We start from the raw sequence: 23,169 nt of genomic DNA on the forward strand, positions 1-23,169 counted from the left end.
GCTGTGGCTTGCACGACTCAAAAGGCCAAACCCAAGTCATTACATGTTTCCCACTGTGTTGCAGCACGTTGAGGAATATGATGGTGCTGGCACGTATGTGGAACACTTAAGTGCTCTCATTCAAGCTCAACTCGCCGCGCTTATTTAGAACGTTGAGCGCTATTTCCCAACAGAGAGACATGACATTCTGAATGACAAACGGTGGATCCAAAATCCCTTTGAATTTGAGAGTCCAGAGTCATTGCTTGAGTTGACGTCACTAAGTCCAGCAGAAGAAGCTGAGTTGTTGCAGCTCAGCTGCGATCGCACTCTGCAAAGACGTCATGAATCTACGACCTTATCGTCATTTTGGATAAGCATTTCGTCGGAAAAGCCTGTCCTCATTAGGGCAAGTATTGTTGTGCTTATTCCCTTCACAACGACATACAAGTGTGAAAGCCGATTTTCTGTATGAAGAAATATGAAGACAATGCACACGCAGCGCCTGATATGCGTGTTGCGCTCTCCTCCTGCACTCCGGACCGGAACGCGCTACAAAAACGCAGGCAGGCCCACCTATCCCATTAGTCAGGCAGACCAACCCTACATGAGATGTGAAATGAATTGACAGATTTTTGATATACTTCAGCTGTTTTTTTTGGCACTTGAATAGGCCTATATTCAAAAAGAGTGAAGAGTGAAAACAGATCTAATGGAAAAGAAGGTTGAAATGTTGTTAAGGACATGTTTTGTATAATTTGTAGCCTAGTCTTTTATTGATGATTTTGTTCCAATATTGCTGGTACAATTGTATACAAGGTCACTCCAGGACCTTGAAATGCTTCTTACGAAGCCACTCCTTCGTTGCCCTGGCGGTGTGTTTGGGATCATTGTCATGCTGAAAGACCCAGCCACGCTTCATCTTCAGTGCCCTTGCTGATGGAAGGAGGTTTTCACTCAAAATCTCACGATACATGGCCCCATTCATTCTTTCCTTTACACGGATCAGTCGTCCTGGTCCCTTTGCAGAAAAACAGCCCCAAAGCATGATGTTTCCACCCCCATGCTTCACAGTAGGTATGGTGTTCTTTGGATGCAACTCTGCATTCTTTGTCCTCCAAACACGACGAGTTGAGTTTTTACCAAAAAGTTCTATTTTGGTTTCATCTGACCATATGACATTCTCCCAATCCTCTTCTGGATCATCCAAATGCCCTCTAGCAAACTTCAGACGGGCCTGGACATGTACTGGCTTAAGCAGGGGGACACGTCTGGAACTGCAGGATTTAAGTCCCTGGCGGCGTAGTGTGTTACTGATGGTAGCCTCTGTTACTTTGGTCTCAGCTCTCTGCAGGTCATTCACTAGGTCCCCCCGTGTGGTTCTGGGATTTTTGCTCACCGTTCTTGTGATCATTTTGACCCCACGGGGTGAGATCTTGCGTGGAGCCCCAGATCCAGGGAGATTAGCAGTGGTCTTGTATGTCTTCCATTTTCTAATAATTGCTCCCACAGTTGATTTCTTCACACCAAGCTGCTTACCTATTGCAGATTCAGTTTTCCCAGCCTGGTGCAGGTCTACAATGTTGTCTCTGGTCTCCTTTGACAGCTCTTTGGTCTTGGCCATAGTGGAGTTTTGAGTATGACTGTTTGAGGTTGTGGACAGGTGTCTTTTATACTGATAACGAGTTCAAAAAGGTGCCATTAATACAGGTAACGAGTGGAGGACAGAAGAGCCTCTTAAAGAAGAAGTTACAGGTCTGTGAGAGCCAGAAATCTTGCTTGTTTGTAGGTGACCAAATACTTATTTTACCGAGGAATTTACCAATTAATTCATTAAAAATTCTACAATGTGATTTCCTGGATTTTATTTTCTCATTGTGTCTCTCATAGTTGAGGTATACCTATGATAAAAATGACAGGCCTTTCTCATCTTTTTAAATGGGAGAACTTGCACAATTGGTGGCTGACTAAATACTTTTTTGCCCCACTGTATTATATTTACTCTAATGCTGGTTTATTTCTATTTTGAGATGTTTCTGTTTTTAGAATAGTTTATTTCTACTCCATAATTTCTTATTATGTGCAATGCTTTATGCTGCTGCTCCCCAGTTTGGGATCAATAAAATACCTCTTATCTTAAAGTAGCCCAGAGATGTACAGCACATGACTTTGGAACTCTGAGGAGAAGGCCTCTGCACTCAGTGCTTCTGTATCGACACATGTTAGGATCCATGGGAGACAAATATGTATGATGATGTTTAGTTCACAGCTGAATTTCAATTCAGTGACTTACAGTATTTACAAAAAGAGACACGAGGCCTCCTTGTATTCTTAGAGCGAGACGCTGCAATGATTATTAAATGATCAATAGCTATAAGGAGTAATGCCGTTCAGACCACCGCTCTGAAGCTTTTAAAGCCACTTCAAGATTTTAACAGTAACAGGGCACAAAGGCCATGGTGGCTGTAGCACGTACAATTATTTTTGGGGCATCACGGTCAGACCGAGGGGCAATGACGGCCATGGCCGCCATGAAATTCCTAGCCTGACAATCTCTCAATAATAAAAAAATGATTTTTGGAACCAAACAACAACAACTCTATATTTTAATCCTTCACTTACTTCAGATGTATCAAGAGTTCCTCAGACATGTGCTGTTCATCTGGGAGGGGCTGGGCTCAGGGACCAGGCCAGGCCGAGGTTTGTGAACGGGCAGGCTCTCGCACCTCGCTGTATGTGTGCACCTGAACTATGTGTATTAGAATCGGAGGATGAAGCCCTCTTTATTGTCACATACATGCACACAGCAGAGCACACACAGTGAAATTAGTCCTCTGCATTTAACCCATCCTAGTACTAGGAGCAGTGGGCAGCTATCGTGCAGCGCCCGGGGAGCAATGGGGAGGGGGGATTGGAGGTGTCTGGTGCCTTGCTCAAGGGCACCACAGCAGGGCCTAGGAGGTGAACTGGGACCTCTCCAAGTAGCAGTCCACTTTCCATATTTCAAGTCTGTTCAGGGACTTGAACCGGCGACCCTACGATTCCCAGTCCAAGCCCCTACTGACTGGGCCACTGCTCGACAAAACTTAATTAAACTATGCAAACAGAGTGGAACACTGAATACTCCCCGAGGGGATCAGCATAAAGAATCATCTCATTTGTGAAGGAAATGTAAATGACACACAGTACGGATTCTCACTGCTCCAAGAATGTGACAAGATCATTTCAATTTTCAAATGAGTACCTTGTGTGGCAAGCATGTGAAAAACTAATTATAGTTCTAATAAGCAGTTTGTTCTTCTGCTCTGAGTGAGATTTAAAGCTGCAGTCACATTTGAAACAATCAAAGTACATTTCCAATCCATTCCTCCTTCTGCTTTAGCAACCACGCACTGTGCAGCACATCTGTGCATCTCTGGAGGATCACATCACCGGCTCCATTTCCTGCATCAGACCAGCTGCATCCTTACTAACAGCTGTGCTCGTCCCTCTCTGAACGTGTCAGACAGACCCATGCAGCACTTGCCCATCCCCATTTCTTATTACCTTCATCATTATTATGTTCTAAAATCTAAAATATAGTTTGTACAGTTGATATGGCATTTACAGGATTCTAGGGGAGGGCATGGAGGAGGATAAACTGTGCTGGATTACCTTTGAGGAGAACTTCAGGTGAACCTCAGCCTCGTCTTCCAGGCTCTGCTTTAACTGGGCCCAACACTCTCCCAGAGTCCTGAGAGCAGAGAGGAGGGAGTGTGTTGAAAAGATCTCACAAAAAAGGACCACACACACTCTTTCACAAGAGAAAGCGCGCCCGCGCCCACACACACACACACACACACACACACACACACACACACACACACACACACACACACACACACACACACACACACACACACACACACACACACACACACACACACACACACAGTCCAACAGATGATAAGAAAGCTGAGAAGGTTTGTATTGTTTTTTGGATATGAGTAAAATGTTAGTCATAAAATTATATTTATGATTATAATTTTTGGCCGTTGTTCAAATAGCTTCTTTTTTCTTCATGTTGCATTACATTACATGTCACTTGTTAGAAAGAACAGAATTATAGACAAATGTTACGGAAATGTAGAGACAAACCCCCGCTTTCCAACTCGACTCGACATACCTTCCTACAGAATTGTTCTCAGATGTAGTAAACCACAAACTGTAAAGGTGTGGACGAGTGACAGCATAGAGTTTCTTAAAGGATGTGTTCTCTACTGAGTGGAGTATCTTTCATGGGATGGATAAAGCTCCTAGTTACGAGACATAACTGACTATATACAATTCTGTGTGGAAAATGTGATACCTCAGAAAGAAACAACTGTGTACCCCAACAACAAACCAGACATAACTAAAGAGGTTAAAGACTGCATCAATCGAAAAAAAATAAAACCGGGATAAAACGCAACTGAAAATGGTGCTAAAGCAGCTGTTCAAGGGAATCATTGAACAGAACTTTTCTACAAAGAACTCCAAGGAGCTTTGGGACACTACGAAGGCAATCACAAATATGACTCCTATCTAAGATCTTCTATCTTCCCACCTCAGCTCCAACAACCTCTTGGATCCATTTCAACCTCTGCTCAGAACACAACCTCCTCCTCTCCTCAGACTCCGGCACACTTAACATCCTCCTCGACCTGACCGCAGCCTCTGACACCATCTTTTATAAAACCTTGTGAAGGATTCACTTTGAACATTTCCCTTGACAGGAGGAATCAGCTGTAACGTTATTGCTCTTCCCTTTTTATAAATGATAGTACACCATGTGCATTCAAGCTGGATTAGCAAATGTATGTATGAGGATCCACAGTACTGCCTCCCTGTTTGTGTCTGTTTCTGTCTCCCTGGCTGGGCGTGGCTGACCTACTTTTGGATTCCCGCCTCTACACCTCCTCAGCTGCAGCTCATCCCACTGATTGCCACTACTCACCTACACCTGTATAAAATCCCGGTTCTCATCTCCAGCCTTCGCCAGTTCGTCGTTAAACCTGCAGTGGTAAAAACGTCCAGGCCCACATGCTTCAAGATAGCTTTTTGTTAGTGCCTTTTGAAGTGTTTTTTCGCCATACTAACCTTGTGCACTCCCTGTCTAGATCCACCTGAATTTCCCCGCCTGCTCCTTCCTTTTGCTAACACGGCCACTACTCCCGGACCCAATCCTATTTCTGGCAAATAAACCATTTTCACTCCACTCCACCCTTCGTCTTCGGTGTTTGTAGTGTGGGTTCAACTAGTTGCTCGTTCTGAGCGTAACAGTATGTACAACACAGTTGGGACTTCATGTAAAAAAACTATTTCTATTTAGTTCATGGTTCGTGTTCCAGCTGTCAATCAGCTGTGCGAGCGTCTCCACTGCCCCCTGCCCATCTCAACCCTCCAGCAGAGACTTCATCAGCCAGTAAAAGGAAATAATCCCCAAACATCATCTACCCCCATCGTCTTTCACATGTGTGCATAGTACATTTAAAACACTGTTTTTATGGTATCTATAATGTGGTTCACAATACAGAGCTACACAAGTTTCACCTTTCTAAACATCTGTCATGTTCCTACAGTCTCACTGACACTAAAAAGCAATCAATTGCCAACCAAATGAATCTTCTGCCATCAGAAATGACAAAAAACTGGAAGCTTCAAAAGTGGCTTGTGCCTCCCGGCCGCATCTAGCAACAAATGGTACATTTTCCAAGACATTAATTTCTGGTTCTGGGCTGTGGGGGGGCTGAGCAACAGAACAGCGATTGTCCTGTTAGTCAACAGCGCCATTCTGAGGGAGGGAATAATGAAGGTACTGTGGAGAAGGTTTATTAGTGAGTGCAGACTGACTGCATAATCTGGATTCTCCATACCACTGCAGTGTCAACAACAATGCTGATATCAGAAGGAAATATCTGGTATGCACGTCAACCAGTAGGAGAGGTAAACCTCCCCTCAGTTGGTTTCACACGCTGTCTCATTTTCAACATAGACTCTTTGTCAGACATTAAAGCTTAGAAATAAAGTGTGTAAGCTAAACATGTCTTTGAAGTTATGTTGATATCATAGATAATAAAATACTCATATCTAAATTGCACATTTATGTAATGAGAGCTATAGCTCAGAACCAGTACCTGTTTGGATGCACCTGGAATCCACACATTAGGGCTAGGCAGGAACAAAATGAAGAACAGACAAAAAAGTGCAGCACATTTCTCTTGTTATATAAATGTTTTCGGACACCGTAAAGATGCCACGAGAACATCAATTAAAATTGTTTTGAGGCAAGGCTACGTGCTAAAAGAGTAAGTAAAGCAGAACATGCTGCATGCTAATGTTTGTCACTTCTTTATCTATCTCAATCCCGGGATGGGTCAAATAAGAAAAAAGGTATTATAAATGATTGGCAGGTCCGAGAATCTATCCAACAATGATTTCGCTCAGCGTGATAACCCCCCCCACCCCCATATCTCATTGCACTCATCCGCTGAATCCAGAGTTACTTTCCCTCCCATTTCCCATTCCTTTGACTGAGCCGAGAGCAGGTGAGACGGAGCAGATTGGAGCGGGGCTAAAGGAAAACACAGGTGAGCAGTTCCTATCAGATCCGGATATTCTTTTCCTTATGAAGAAGGCCATTTTGGCTTCATACACCACTGAGAAAATGTTTAAAGGTCTCCTATTATGGTTTTTTATGGCATACAGTGCCCTTCCAGAATTATTGGCACCCTTTTAGTAAAAATAAGTAAAACAAGATGCAAAAACGGTCTTTATTGTTTTCCTCATAATATTTTATTCAAAAATATTAACAAAAATCTAACCTTTTCGCTGAAGTGAAATTATAAAAAAAAAAAAAATTGTTGACTTTAAATAGATATTTCTCTCCAAAACATGTGTGCCACAATTATTGGCACCCCAAGAAAATAATTTGATTAAGATCTGACTGAAGTACATTTCCAGTCATAACTTACCTGTTTGATTAGGAACTCTTAAGAGGTCAACCATGACTTCCTGTTTCACTGGGGTATAAATATGAGGTGACACAGGCCAAAATTCCCTTTGTCATTCACCACTATGTGAAAGACCAGAGAACACAGTGATGATCTGCGAAAAAAGTTGTTGAGCTGCACAAATTAGGAAATGGATATAAGAAAATCTCGAAACAGTTGAAAATGCTAATTTCCAATATCAGGGCAATAATTAAGAAGCATCAAGCAACAGGAGAGGTTAACAATCATCCTAGAAGAGGAAGTGTGTGTACATTGAGGCCACAGACCGTGAGGAGGATGGTTCAACTGGCAAAAGTATCTCCAAGGATCAGAGCAGAGAGTTGCAGAGGTCAGTTGAGTCTTGGGGTCAGAAAGTCTCCATAACGACCATCAGACGCCACCTACATCACCTCAAGTTGTTTGGGAGGGTTGGACTTCGAATGGGACAGGGTTGTATGGTCAGATGAGCCCAAAATAGAGCTTTTTGACAACAAATGTCAAAGGTGAGTTTCGTAGACAGAAAGATAGCCATACAGAAAAAGCACCTCATACCCACTGGGAAGTATGGTGGTGGATCTTTGATGTTGCGGGGCTGTTTTTCTTCCAAAGGCCCTGGACATTTCGATAGGATACATGGTATCATGGACTCTATCAAATATCAGCTGATATTAAATGAATACCTAACAGCCTCTGCCCGGAAACTGGGCTGTGGTTGGACCTTCCAGAAGGACAACGATCCGAAGCACACCTCAAAACCTACTCAAAAATGGTTTACTGACCACAGAATAACGACTTTGCCTTGGCCACCACAGTCCCCAGACGTAAATCATATTGAAAATGTGTGGGAGGGGCTGAATAGGAGAGTCCACAAGTGTCAACTTCGGAATCTGAAGGATCTGGAGACATTCTGTATGGAAGAATGGTCTCAGATCCCGTGACATGTGTTCACCAACCTCACCAGGCATTACAGGAGAGGACTCAGGGCTGTAATCCTGGCTAAAGGAGGCTGCACAAAATATTAAATGAAGGGGTGCCAATAATTGTGGCACACATGTTTTGGTAAAAAAAATAAAAATATTTAAAGTTAACATTATTATTATATTTTTTTTTATCATTTTACTTCAGTAAAAAGGTTAGATCTTTGTTAATATTTTTTGAATGAAATATAATTAGGATATAAAGATATTTTTTCAACTTGTTTTGCTAATTTTTACCAAAGGGGTGCCAATAATTCTGGAGGGCACTGTATATTATAGGTCTCAAATATATTAAAAAAAAACATGTTTCTGACGTGTTTTGCTCAAAATACCAAACAGATCATGCATTTAAGCATGTCCGCTATCCCTCTGTTTCAGCCCCGTTTTCGAAAGTGCTGATTCTGTGACTTTCCCTTTCATGCAAATGAGCTGCTGCTGGCCACCCCCTTTGGAGCGTCACGCTCTCTCTGTCTGAAGAGAGTTTTCTACCGGGAGAAATTCAGCTAAACGCTGCCGTGATTAAACGCGTGATTCTGAAACACTTCTCAGTGTTTACCACTAGAACAGAGACATTATATGTATTTTAGAGATGGGCAAGTTACTTCCAAAATGTAATACAGTACATAATACTTATTACTGTCTTTTTAAAGTAATAAGTTACATTACATTATTACTGTCTCTGAAATGTAATGTGTTACACTACTTTTGCGTTACTTTGAGTTACTTTCACCAAAATAACTGCAAAAATATGGCTTTAAATGCTAAAATGTAGTTTATTGCAGCTCATTAATTAAAGCTATCTATGGCAGTATGCTGAAATTAAACTCATGCTCAGTTTAATGCACCTTGTCATTGGTGTGTTAACGGGGATTTGACTGACAAGCTTTCTAAAAGCTGGCGATTCCACAGAGGACAGAGGCTGCAGATCTTCAACACTCTGCCACGAGTCTCTCAACTTCTCGGGGTTCAACCAGAAGACCCAGAGAAAGTTACCTTCTGTTGCTTTGGCCTGCGCGCACTCCTGTCTCTTTCTTTTCTTTTCTCCGAGCCTGCAGCTCTGCATTGTGAGCCTGCAGCTCTCAATCTGAATGTGTTTCTGCAAGGTTTCAAGGTTTCAAGCTGTTTCTGCAGCCCTCTTAACCAATAGTAAACAGGCTTACTGAGTTACTATTCTACCCGCACAATTGTTTCTCTGGTGTTGGAATGTCTCGCGATGTTTGTGAATTCTTAGAAACAAAACACCACATCATTTCGGGTTAAAATGTGTTGTAAATGCGTTAATGAGAATTGTAACAAGTATTATATTACCCACATTTCAGAGGTATTGCGTTATATTACTGCATTACTGCAAAAAGTAACACATTACTGTAACTCCGTTACTTTTGTAACTCGTTACACCCAACACTGATTATATATACAACAACTGTAAGTCCCTCCTGCAGACATCCTGCTGAACACACAGACACACAGAGGTGCTGCGGAGGGGATTCAGCTCACGACTGTATGGGGGACAATAGGTTGGGATGTGTCACGTTGGCGGGACGTTGCCAATATGACGTCATATTGGCAGGAAATCTGGATCAGCTTGTTTGTACCCCCGTTTTTAGAGATGTGGGTAAGGAGGAAAAGAGAGAGGGTTGTATTTTCTTACACACCGGGGACACATTTTTATGTATAAAAGAAAGCAAAAAGTACATTTGCTTAATAATACTTTAATGAACGGGGCCTTGCCTTACGCTGTGTCTGGTTCTCTTAATACATCCATGACTGGCTGTTTATTAGACCAGCGTCAAACTGACTAAAAAAGACAATGTAAAAATGTTCCAAGCAGGCTGTGCCAGGATGAATCATCTGCATTATTTATTGTTGTGTTTCTTGATTTCCGACATGTATATAGTAACTTCATCTGCATTACTAGCACATTGGTCTTGCAACATAATCTTATTCTAATCTATTCCACTATGTTTCTTGCACTATTTTCATTTTATTTTTTATTGTTTTATTGTTTTATGTCTAATATAACTGTTGAATTGTTGGAGGAGCTCGGGACATTTCTACGCTGAAGCTATTGTGACATTAAAGCCTTTGAATCTTGGACATCTTGAATGTTGAAAGGAGTTTGTCTTCCTCCCTCACTCACCCTTCTTCCTGGCTTGCTAGAGGGGTCTGGGAGAGCCTGGAGAGGTTCTTGGCATACTCCTCTTCAATCTTTATCCTGAGAGGGAAGTCAAGAGTGTCAGTACCACACTGCCTTTACGCAATCTGACTCCTCCATGTGCTTTCCTGTCTTGTGCAACACAGGGATGTACATGAGTGAGCAAAAGAAAAGGGGAAACTGTTTGTTTTGTAATGACTGTTACTGTTTGGTTTTCATGGAAACCTGAGCAGGAAGTGTGCAATAAAATGTATACCTTTCTCTGATAAACTCTGCCATCTCTTTCTGTATTTGTTTCCCCTTCAGCTGTTTCTGCAGCAAAACCTCAAATCCTGTGAGGCAGCTGGTGCCCTGGGGATCCTTCTTATCAGCCTACAGATAAACACACCAAGCACACGGGAAACACACAAACAGACAACACCAGAACATTACACCCTGAGTCGATAGTAATGCATTGATTAAGCTTTAACAGATAAAGAACTCAATATTTTATAGGCAGGTCAAGACTGATTCTTTGTTGCTTCACAGCAGCTCCATTTCAAACATCGCAAGGACAAATATTAGGACAAAAAACAAGAAAACAGACATTTCAAATAAAATGACAATAACTGAAAACGTGTTGCTTCGTTTTTATGTACTGTAATGTGTAATGTTGCACAGAAAAGAGTTTGGGACTGTGGGAAACAGCATTTCGATCTTTCTGTCTGTACACACAAATTAAAAGATTGACAATAAAGTTGACTTTGACTCCTGTGGGACCCTATGTACAAATTCATATTTCCTACGATTTGCAAACGGCTGACATACTTTGATCAGATTTCCATTTGGTAGAACATTTTCTACTTACAATTACTTTTGAATTACCGGCAATTTTCAGAAAAGTTGTTCAGTTTGAAGAGCTGTGGCAGGGCTTTTTCTCTGCGCTCCGTCTTCATTGAACTAAAGTGAAGAGGATGCTGTCACACAGAAAAGGGTGAACAAGCAGTATGAGATACATATGGAGCCACATATATAGAACAGGGATGTTTATTGGGTGAATAACTGGAGAAGATGGACCACTGGTAGACTGGCATTTATTTTATTTTATTTCTTTGGTTACCAGTTCTTCTAATTCAATGATGGGATGTCCTTTAAAAAACAGTTTCTCCCTCTGCTTCTTTCGGGTTTCCAACCCCTTTTTAAAAAAAAGATTAGAACTCTTAGCCTAGACCACTTTGGTGTTTGAGTATTGGACCTGATTTGGTCCTTCATAAAAGCTGCAGTGTTGGTGTGCTCAGGGACAGAAGACATTTACACTCTCTTAGTGCCGATGAGAATTTACCCAGAAGAAGTCACAGTAGCTCCACTCGTTTGGTTTCAGCAGCTGTTGCTCCTGCATGCACGCAAGAGACGGGAACGTCACAGAGTTAACCTGAGAGAGAGAGGAGGGGGAGAGGGAGGGATGGAATTTTCATTTCTATTCTGTTATTTCTTCCACTGTTTTTATTGGTTTTATTTGATTCATGTTCTATACATATTATGTTGCATTGTAGGAGGAGCCTGGGACGTTGTTGCAGCATTGTTAATTAAAACAAATTGAAATTAGTTCATTAGAATTGGCACAAATGGACGCTTCTATGAGACCGTGGATTACTGTTTCCTTGATGATAGGCAGCAGGCTTCCTGTATGGGGTTAATAGAACAGTACATGTGCCTATCATGCTCAATCTGAAAATCATTCACACAGAACACAATCCTCTCAAACCAGAGGCTCCACACACAAACGCTTAAAGTTAGGGTTTGACAAGTCATCATTTCAAAGTATAGCAAAAGAAAATGGTTATGGTTTTAAAAATGAAACTATTGCATCTTCTTCAGCTGCCAATTCAGCTGTGCATTACCATTGAAACGAAAAGGGAAAGAAACTACACATCTCAAAAGGAAAATAAACAAAGAAGAAACATGTCATGACAATAACGATACAAATAGACCCAGGTTTAGCAAAGAATCTAGGGCAAACTAAAAGAGCTTTATGTTTCTCTAAATTCATTCCACTTATTAATATTTGTCGCTACTGAAATCCAGACATTGACAGCTGGAGTGGCTTTAACTGACCCCCCCCCAACTCCTCTACTCCCAACAGTCTCCAGTGAAGGCTTTGGATTTGCTTGAATCAAACACAAATGTAAGGATCCTGAACAAAATGTAATAAGTTTTCACTTTATAATGTGCCATCTACTGAATTTAAACACAAACAGTTATTTAAACAGGTGCCATAGAATGGAAAACTGTATTTACCTTGGCATAGTTGAATAAGGAGTGTTCGATACACTGAACTGACATACCGTGAACCTCAAACACCATTGTTTCCTCCTTCACGTGCAAATCATGAATATGCATATCACAGCAGTAAAACGGGTGAATTACAACAATCCCTGTGTGTGATGTCACACACGGTATTCCAGCCCTAACATTTGCATACACCAGCTGCTGGAAACACTTACGCTAACACTTACCACTCCATAACGTTGCTCTCCAATCTCCGACCAACTGGCTGTTCAAATTCATCGGTTTCCTCCTCCGATAAAGGCTCAAACATGTAAGGTTGGATGCCAATAGCCTCCATGGTTCATCTCAGTTTCACAAACTTGAACGACTCTGAGGCAGCCATGGATTGCTCCTTGTAAACCAGCCAATCAGAGCAGAGCTCGTCATAATTATTTAAATGAGCCCCTAAATCAGGCAATTCAGCTTGTTTCATTCTAGGACCAAATCATCGTAAATGGGCCTGAAAAACCGCATCTGGACATTTTTAGTTTAGTAAGTTATATACCTTCATTGTAGACATCAGAGAACAATTTAAAATACCAGATAGATGCATTCTATGGAACCTTCAAAGAAATCCGGAATCCATGTATATATAGTCAACAATAATGACTTGTTCTGCGCCCCCCTTTGTGTCATAGAGCCTCCGATCTTGGTCTACAAAGCTAAATATAAGCAGGAAAAACATCTGCTCTCTATAATCCTTCAAACATAGGAGAAAGATTAAGGCGTTCCACCTGGAAGATGTCTTCAGCTTGTGGTTTTAAACTAAGACTGAAGAAATATTGAAGCTTTCCTCTGATGGGATCAAATGTGTTCCTTCAGGGCTCCTGTAGAGAGGCAGGGGGGGGGGGTCCCGTTTTTTTCCAAACTCACCGTCACTGAAGCATCCTTGTTCTGTTTCCTGGTGGCTGACGTTGATCCTGGGCACTGCAGAGAGAAGGACGTATGTCAAAACCAGACAGACGGACGGACAGAAAGACAGATAGATCAAGTTATATGAAAGGGGAATCCAGGTGGTGAACACGGGTCCCCTTCTTTCTCTCAGAAGGAGACAGTTGTGTCATCTGAACAATGTGTCAGGTGACACAAGTGCTTTGTGTCTGTGCTCAGCTGTATAAACTTATTTTTCGCCACCATGACACCGCGAGGGCTTTGGATGGATGAAATCCGTAGGAAGAGCTTGTTCAAACAGCATGTGAAAAGTTCAAAAAGGCCAAAATCTGCACATAAAATTTAAATGACTGATGTGATGAAGTTCTTTGAGCAAAGAACCCAAGGAGCACACAGGGGAGCTTGAACTGGTGTCAGACAGGATTTATTGGAAGTAACGGGCAGATAATTGAGGAAGATATTTGGCAGACACCATAGTGACAGAGCCAAGGAAACTTGCAGATCTGCCTGGTAACTGTTTAGTAAAGGCAACTAGCTAAAACAAAGTAACTCAGACCTCCTGAGGCCAAATCGGTTAATTTAATTGAAAGGTTGAAGGTTTGATCCCAGCCCTGTGTAAAGCGCTACATATATGCAGTTCATTTACCATTCGCGTCAGCCCCGTAAAGCTCCCTGGGTGATGTGTGAGTGATAGAGGAAAAGGATTTGTTTGAAGAGTTGCTTTACCTGTGGCTCTGAACTGCTTTTCCTAACCACACTGTTGTGAGAGTGTTCCACATGATGCAAAGTACCTGAGTGAAATCCATTTACTGGAGAGAGATGAGAGAAAGAGGGAGAGAGAAAGACATGTTCTTAGTTCTTTGGTGTTTGCTGGTGGGCTGAATGTCTCCTTTGTGTCGTGTATATTAATGTCTTATAGATTAGAGTAACACATATGTCACTTCCTGGCGAAACTACGCCCCCGCCCACTTTTGGGGGAAAACATTTGCTGTCATTTGAATGGCGGTAAATACAGATTCTGGAGTTTTCAGCAATCACATCAAAAAATTAAGATAACGGTGCCGTTAACCTACAAGAAGCCCAATTATGATGGTCAAACAGCCAAACTATAAAAAAAATGTCATTTATGATCGATGATCTGCGTCGATTTATAGTTCAGGGAACTATGAGAGAAACACATACAACACTTCCTGGCGAAATTACGGCCCCGCCCACTTTCTGGTGAAAATAATGCTGAGAGCGAAAATGGAAAATAATAGTTCCTTCATGTCTTGAAGCTGCGGAGTCATATTTTGCACCTAAACAACCAATAAATCTAGAGTTCCGGTTTCTTTACTTCCTCTGCAGAAAAAAAGAGAGTAAAGGAAAGTTATTAAGTGTGGTTATCTGAAGTTTTGACGAGATTGTCGAAAAACTTCAGAATCTGTATTTACCGCCATTCAAATGACAGCGAATGTTTTCCCCCAAAAGTGGGCGGGGCTGTTACTTCACCTGGAAGTGACGTAGGTGTTATATATCATCTATATGAGGCAAACACAGATTATGTAATAGAGACCTGGATTGGGTTCCACTCACTATTCATACATTCACCAACAAGTTTGGTGCCTAAATATTTAGCAACTGATCTCCAAAAACTGGACCAACCGTCAGAGGAGGCCTCTGCAGTCACATGACAGCCTGAGTCACAGGAAGTGTGTGTGCTCTAAGACCTGATGGATCCTACCTGTTGGCAGGGAATCTTTGTGGCGGAGGAAGGTGTTTGGCGACCCAGGTGCACTGGACGGTCTCTCCCATGTCGTCTCTGATGGAGTGTTAAGGAGAAGGGGAGGGGGGAGGCATTAGGACACCAGAATGCCTACCAGCTGTCACAGTGTTCACATTGGTGTTCTGTTCTGTTTTTTACCCTAACAACTCAGTTGCAAGTCAGCAGTCCTGTGAAGGCATTTCATTTGTCCGTACTAAATTCACAAATTTGTTTTTGTGTTGTTGCAGTAACCTTAAGGACACAGTAACCTGCATTTCAATCAAGCAATGGTAGCGTATCAACCTGGCATTGTTGAATTTCAATTATTTGTGGCAAAGAAGGCTATGCATTATTGTTCGTTTCATCAAATTCATTCGGACCCCTGGAGCTGTGTGTTGTTTTGGACAGTAGCTGCATAATGCTGCTGTTAGAATAAACATTAAGATAGTCCTTATTCCTGCCCATAGGGGGAATTTAGTTTCCAACTCTGTTTATATATATATTTTAACACACACACACACACACACACACACACACACACACACACACACACACACACACACACACACACACACACACACACACACACACACACACACACACACACACACACACACACACACACACACACACGTGATGTATATGTACACACATGCACATGAATTTTGGAGAGGTGCCAAAGCAAAGAGGCTGCCAGGACCAATTTTTGGTCCTATGAAACCGGACACCCGAGGCTATTGCCGCCCGTCACTATAATAATATAATAAAACTATTTGGTTCTGATTAGCAGGGAGACAAGTGGACCAAGCTCATGAGCTCAAACGACATACATGGAGAGGCTATGAAACAACAGCCTTTACTCACTGGCCACTAAAAGTGGATCAAATCAGTCCAGTTCTGTGGTCTCTACACTTCCCGTCTGTCAAAGACCTGATTTCAAAGTACTACTGCTGGCTTACAAAGCATTGAAGGGTTAAGGCCCAAAATAAATGTTTGATCTAGTATACTTCTGACCTCAGAAAAAAGAAGATAAAGTTCTGTTATCCTGTGTTAGGTGAATAAATGAACAGTGTATGTTCGGCTCACCAGTGCTTCAAAGCCAATCTCACAAAAAACCCTGTTAAGACGTCACATCACTACATTTTTTTAAAAAAAACATGGAGGACACAACTTATTTTGAATAGAAAATGCTCATTTGTAGGATAGTTTGGCCATTATAATGCTTTTTGATTACATTTCTAGCGAGAAGTGTATATTCTACTTTCAGAATCTACGTCCATTGGATGTGTAGGATCTATAGTTGATAGATATTACCAAGAGTATTTCAGGTCTCGCCAGGCAAACGTATGCTATGTGCGTACCTCCTGTACGTTAGATTGAAACATCTATCAAACATTTCTATTGACCAGCGTCCATGTCAAGTTATTGTCAATTCTCACGGTATTTCCGGTCCTGGAGTTGTCAGTTAGGTGTCAGCTGTCAAGGACGCAGCTCTCGTTGCATACACCCGGAAGTAACATATTCTCACTCCCAATTCGTCAGATATGGACGTTTGGTCAGGATCCCTTCTTGGCGTTACTTTCAAACGCACTGGGAAGCCCTTTAGCGTCACAATTATTGATTTTACTTCTTTATTTTTATTGTGTAATGTCAGACTTTTCGCCGTCAGTGAGGAAGAGAGTCAAAAAGTCGGATAAGCTCATCCGACCGTCCCTTTTTTGTTACTGGTTTCTTTTCATTTCAAAATAAAGTTTATATTGTGTTCGTTATTATTTTTGTTTATTAACTAGACAACTTGGTTATGTTATAATAAAAATATATCAGTCATAAACTAAACTGGAAACACCAGTGTATTTTTAGTTATCAAACATATTTAGAACTTACAACACAATACAAAAAGCTCTATGAGGACACAAATAACGTCAAGTCATCATCAACATATCAAAGACAAGAAACATACATGACACATCCAAAAAGCTCCAGGGGGATTAAAACAATTCAAGAGGCATTAAGGAACATACTTAAAATAATACAAATTTAGAAATATCACTATGAATCTTTTTTGCTATTTTCCAGGACTGTATTTTTTCAAGAGACAGAAAAAAGTATTTGAATTCCTTAATAAAACAAAGAAAGGATAGCTTGCCCACATCTCCATTACCAGCAGTGTAAATGGGGTTTCCCAAAAATAATTATTAAATTAACCAAATCAGATATTGAAGATTCGAGATAGGCCATTTAATAGAATAAGATTGAGCTTTTTCAGCAGCACTGTTCTTAACCCGCATCACCTAGTGCTTAAAACACGGTGTTATTATTTTAGTTATTGCAATGCAAGTAGGTTGTGTTGCTAATGTCTGCTGCATGTTTTGCTGAATATGTTATATTTGATGAAAACAAATTAACATATTAAGAGGAGATATACACTAGGGGGCAAGTAGAAAGCCAATGTTAGAAATATAAAATAGCAAGTATCAAGAAGATACTGTAAGTAATATCTAGAATATCACATTTTAGTGCTGGATGTCCAAAGATATTGATAGGAGGATGAGCGAAACAGACAAACTAATTAGGCTTTATTGAAACATGAAGAATATTTCAGGTTGAGATCTTCTTTGCAATAGGCTAAACACTTTGTGGATATCTACAGATAAATATTCAGCCTGGCAAAGTATAATGTCTAATATCTTGCATAGTTGTTTTGGGGACTTCGCAATCGACTTCCCTGCAATGTTAACGATCTTGATGCACTTATTTCAACTGACATTATACATTTGTCTTACGCGTATAAGATATATGTTGATAGTATAAGAAACGTGCAGAATATGACAGTTTGATGGAGGAAGTACACACATTTGATAGAGGGATGTGCAAAGTAGCTAACAGTCTTTAATGAACCATTAGAGAATAACAGGTAATGAATATGCTTTATAAGGATCTGCAGATATGTGCATGTGCATGTTTCAAAGCTTATCAATTGACAACAGGAGGGGTCAGAGACATAGGACAAGCTGTTAAGTAAAGGTATATTGTGACAACCCTAGTATCCAATATTGTCACAATATACCGGTATTTCCGGTAACCGTGATATTTTAAAAATTAAATATTGACGATATGTAAATGATACACATATGATCAGGCTTGGGGAGTAACGGAATACATGTTACGGCGTTACGTAATTAGGATACAAAAAAAAGGTAACTGTATTCCCTTACAGTTACAGAAAAAAAAGTTTGCGCCACCCCGTCATAAAACAGCAAAAAGAAGACACGGTAACTAACTAGCTAGCAGCTACTATCACAGTGTATGCTGTGCTGTGTGGCCACTACTGTTGCACAAAACCATGTCGGAGGAGATTACAGGGGAGAGCGAGACACTCACGCACACTAAAAAAAGAGTTGCCTCGCCAGTGTAGGAGTTTTTTGGATTTCGTAAACGGCGTGATAGAGATAGAGAACCCAGTCTGCAAGAATTGCCAAACAACACTACCCGCAAAAGGGAGCAATTCTACAGAGAGTAAGTTGCAGTTAGTTTGCTAAGCCCAGAGACGATAAATGTTACATTACGGTCTTAGTTGTGTTAAAGCTTAGTTATCATGGCGTTGGACTAAACAGTATTTTCTCTCCCCTGGTTATTTGTTAGGCAGCCGCTGCATCAAACAAGCAACACTGTCATGGTCCTTGTTTTGTGTCTGTTTCCTGTTTTATTTTGAAATGTTTTCCCCTCTTGTGTCATGTTAAGTTTCACTCCCTGTCTTTAGTTTCCCTCCTTTCCCTGATTGTGTCATTGTGTTCACCTGTTGCCCCTGTGTTTCTTCTGATTAGCCTTGTATATTTAGTCTTGGTTCCCCTTTTGTCTCTTGTTCAGTCGTCGTCGTTTCCTACCTGATCCTGTACATGTTACCTGCCTGTTCCTGCCCATCCGTCTGTCTGCTCCTGTTCCCAGTGTCCCCTGGTTGGTTTGGTTATTTTTGATTGAAAGTACAGCTTTAGTTTAAATAAAGCTGGCCTTTTGTTTGGACCCATACCTGCCTCCCTTTTGTTTTACTGCACTAGGGTCCTGTTTCCCCAACCCCCTGACAGACACAAAGCCAGGGATTCAGGTCAGCTAACAGTGTTTGAGTCAATGGATAAGAAAAGGAAAGTAGACATGGCTAGTGCATGTCAGAATGAAGCCATCACTAAATCAGGCCAGGGTTTAAAGCACTGATGACAACAGTTGCTCCAAAATACAAAATCCCAAGAAGACAACAGTTTTTGTTGTTGTTTTTGTACGCTAGACACAAAATGCACAATAAACTAATGAATTTGACTGATAACATTATTATTATGATTATTTTTAGTTTGCGAAGATTTTTTTATAGATATCGTGATAATATCGTTATCATGAATTATTTTGGCCACGATAACCGTGGAGTGAAAGTCTGATATTGTGACAGCCCTAATTGACACAAGCAATTTTCACCCATTTATCAATTATATATTTTTTATTTGGTAACACCAATGGGTTTCCCATCCCCTAAACTGCCAGGGGCAAACATAGTTCAAATACTGGCATCTTATAACTGAGAAATATGCAAATGAATTTTAGAACTACAATTCCCAGTAGTATTACCGCCATAGAACATGGTGCGGAACACACAAATAGCCAGCCTACATGTAGTTCTTCCGGTGTGTGGGTGGACTCGTTTGAAATCCTGTTTGGTATTGTCTGCCGTGGCTGGGCGGAATTCCATGCTGTCGTTCGGCCGCTTGGGCGGAATCCAGATCAGTCATTCTGTTGATAGTTGTGGCTGATGAGGCTTATTTCTATATTGTTTTGATATTTGTTACACCAAACCGATGGTAAAAACTACATATTAAAAACAAACACAATATAATATTTAGTTTGAAATGGAAGTAATCTCCGTAATATCTATCAACTATAGATCCTACACATCCACTGGACGTAGATTCTGAAAGTAGAGTATACACTTCTCGCTAGAAATGTAATCAAAAAGCATTATAATGGTCAAACTATCCTACAATTTAGGATTTTGCACTAAAAATGAGTCGGTGTCTGCCATTTTTTTTCTTTTCACACCGGGAAAGTTGACGATCACGTGACATGGGAACTGGCTATTATAAATCTATAGGAAAAAAGTATGTATCCATGTCACGTGTTGAGAGGGTTATTCGTTAAATGAGTACGCCTTGCCCCCGTGGACCAACGTAGTGAGTTTGCAATGTATAAAAATGTAATTGTGCAATAAAATGTCAGTCGGCAGCTTGAGTACAAAACAGTTTGGTTTGGTGGAACCCTATTGTTCAAGCATAGCCTCGATTTAGTTTATATTGTGGTGTGTAAGGATAACTTTACAGATGTTGACAAGTATTTCTGGTTCTGAAGTTGTTTTGATCCAAAGGTAAAATACTGTATTGTTCAGTTCCAGATAACCATCACTAAATGTTTTTGTAGATCTGTAAGGTGAAATACACGTGTAAATAAAAAAAACGAGGCATAACATTGTTGAAATTGCACTTATTTTTCTTAAGATATTTTAGGTTTTTCATAATGTTTTGTAAAATAAAGTTAATTAAATGTGAACATTTTCAGAGTAGTAAGTACTTTTTTGCACTGAAACAAAGGGAACATTTTGGAGGTTTTCGTTATTTATAGATTATTATATTGTGATTTTATTGGTCCGGCCCACTTGAGAACCAATTGGGCTGTATGTGTCCCCTGAACTAAAATGAGTTTGACACCCCTGGTTTAGATGGTCAAAAGAGCCCAGTTTGACATCAGCACATCTAGAGAATGAATGGAGGGAAAGGAGAGATGTTCTCCATGATGAGAGACGGTGTGAACCTCTCTGAGGAGCAGCTGGTTACTCTGCAAAGGGACTACTGAGTCACTGCTGAGGGAGTAGAGCAGGCCGAGGGGGCACAACACAGAGAATAAAAAGAAGCTTGTGGAGCGCTGGTTTGTCCTGACTGGCTGTTAGCTTTCCACCAAGGACTTTAGCAAGCTCCAAGAACCACCCCGGCAGCATTTCGGTGTGCCCAGGGTTGTAATTTAAAATTGGACATATTGTCACTTTGACTGAGACTGTATCTAACAAACAAACGTCTTGAAAAGACAACATGTTGGTATCATGAGTCAGGCTTCACAGTGACTTCACTCAGAGACAGTGTCTCCAGAACAGGCACACTGAGTGCTATTGTGTTGCCCCCTCTGTCTCTCACTGGTACCACTGCTCCATTGACTTGATGTTTGACTCCACTGCAAAGGAAAAGAATCTGTCACATCTCACTATTAAATAATGGTTTATTTAGAATCCAAAGTCAAGTTGGGGAGCAAGGCAGGACTCTTTTTTTTTAGTGCAAACAGAAAATAAATGAAAAGAAAACCCTAAGGTGTCACCTCCACATAGTTAAAAAGCCCTCGTCTAAGTGAGCCACAGGAAGCACGAGCACCCCTGACAGCTGACATTTTGGTAATATAATACCTGTTACAATTCTCAGTAACGCACGTTACAACACATTTAACCCAACATTAAGTGGTGTTTGTTTTTTAAAGAATTCACAAACATCGCGAAACATTCCGAGACCAGAGAAACCATTGTGCGGATAGAATAGTAAGTCTATTTAATATTGGTTAAGATGGCTGCAGAAACAGATTCCACTTTTGTGCGATGGAGAACTAGTCTCAGCAGAAGGTAACTTTCTCTGGGTCTGCTGCTTGAACCCCGGGAAGTTGAGAGATTCGTGGCAGAGTGTTGAAGATCTGCAGCCTCTGTCCTCTGTGGAATCACCGGCTTTTAGAAAGCTTGTCAGCCAAATCCCCGTTAACACACTAATGACAAGGTGAGCTAACGTTGCCATAGAGACTCGTTCATATACAGCAGGTCACAGGGCCGTGCAGAGGCTCCACTAACATGTGATTAATAACACACAGAGACGTCATGTGACCGGTATCACATATTATTCAGCCCACTTAAACGGAGCATGAGTTTAATTTCTAGCTCTTTTCCTAATGTTCAGCGTGTACTGCCAGATAGATAGACATTTGCCAAAGAGTTGGATAAAGCTGTCGTGGCTTTAGTGATTTTGACGGTGATGGATACATATTGGATTGGCCATGAGCCTTCACTGCGCCTACTATAAGTGGTTAGGAGCCGTAAGGGCAGACAGTGGTTATGCTATACCACGCCCCCCTTCACTGGATGTATAATGAGCTGCAATGAACTACATTTTAGTATTTAAAATGTCTAGCCATACTTTTGTGGTTATTTTAGGTAAAAGTAACGCAAAAGTAGTGTAACGCATTACAGTTCAGAGACAGTAATAATGTAATGTAACGTATTACTTAAAAAGACAGTAATAAGTAACATATACTGTATTACATTTTGGAAGTAATTTGCCCATCACTGCTCATATCTAATTGACAGCCTAGTTACCCGTACATCAGAGGGAGGGTTATGTTCCATAATACTTCTTCAGAATGTGTCTTTGAATGTTTCATTTCATAGACTCTTACCGTTGCTTGTGGTGTTGACGTAGTATCGGCATCCTTGTGGAGACATGTAGCATCTCCATTGAGGAGGCAGGGGGTCTCTGAGCCCTTCCACAGGGAGCTGACACAGAGACGCTGTCCTCTGTCAAAACACACAAAGCCAGTTTGTGTCAATAACCGTCAGCATTTTGGATTTTAATTCATACAAATCAAAGGTAAAAATGTATTTCTTAAAGGTCTGTCCACATCGAAATGAGTGCTGGAGATTAAAAAGTAAACTTTAACAAAAACCACTGAAGGCTCTACAAAAAGTACAAGAAGAATTGTGCAACAAATAGTTGGACTTCTATGAGGTTCCCACTTCCTCAAGTATTTCACAACCAGCAGCCAATGACGTCATGTTGGAGCAGGCTGCCACCACTGCCACATGCACAACATCACTGTGTGTGCACAGTTTACAGCTGGAGAACACACACTGCACATCTGCTGCTGATCAGCAGAAAGAAACAGCACGGCACCACAGTTTGGGGATGCTGTTTTGAGAAATTCCACATCAGCTACAGTTTACTCATCGGGTCCAGGCCAAGTGGCTGAAGCATAACAAGATATAGT

General features: G+C 41.0%; 1 protein-coding gene across 1 annotated transcript in view; it reads right to left on the bottom strand.

The window, feature by feature from the left end:
- Positions 1-23,169, bottom strand: part of LOC134871295 (growth arrest-specific protein 7-like) — a 46,666-nt gene that overhangs the window by 9,134 nt on the left and 14,363 nt on the right. Inside the window, exons 2-9 of the mRNA XM_063894010.1 lie at positions 22,582-22,699; positions 15,043-15,120; positions 14,046-14,128; positions 13,302-13,355; positions 11,443-11,532; positions 10,378-10,493; positions 10,107-10,181; positions 3,634-3,712 (exon numbers count right to left, since the gene is read on the bottom strand). Coding sequence (XP_063750080.1) covers positions 3,634-3,712; positions 10,107-10,181; positions 10,378-10,493; positions 11,443-11,532; positions 13,302-13,355; positions 14,046-14,128; positions 15,043-15,120; positions 22,582-22,699 — 693 coding nt within the window. The remainder of the gene's footprint in view (positions 1-3,633; positions 3,713-10,106; positions 10,182-10,377; positions 10,494-11,442; positions 11,533-13,301; positions 13,356-14,045; positions 14,129-15,042; positions 15,121-22,581; positions 22,700-23,169) is intronic.

Source organism: Eleginops maclovinus, chromosome 10 (genome assembly GCF_036324505.1).
Source record: "Eleginops maclovinus isolate JMC-PN-2008 ecotype Puerto Natales chromosome 10, JC_Emac_rtc_rv5, whole genome shotgun sequence".
NCBI lineage: Eukaryota > Metazoa > Chordata > Actinopteri > Perciformes > Eleginopidae > Eleginops > Eleginops maclovinus.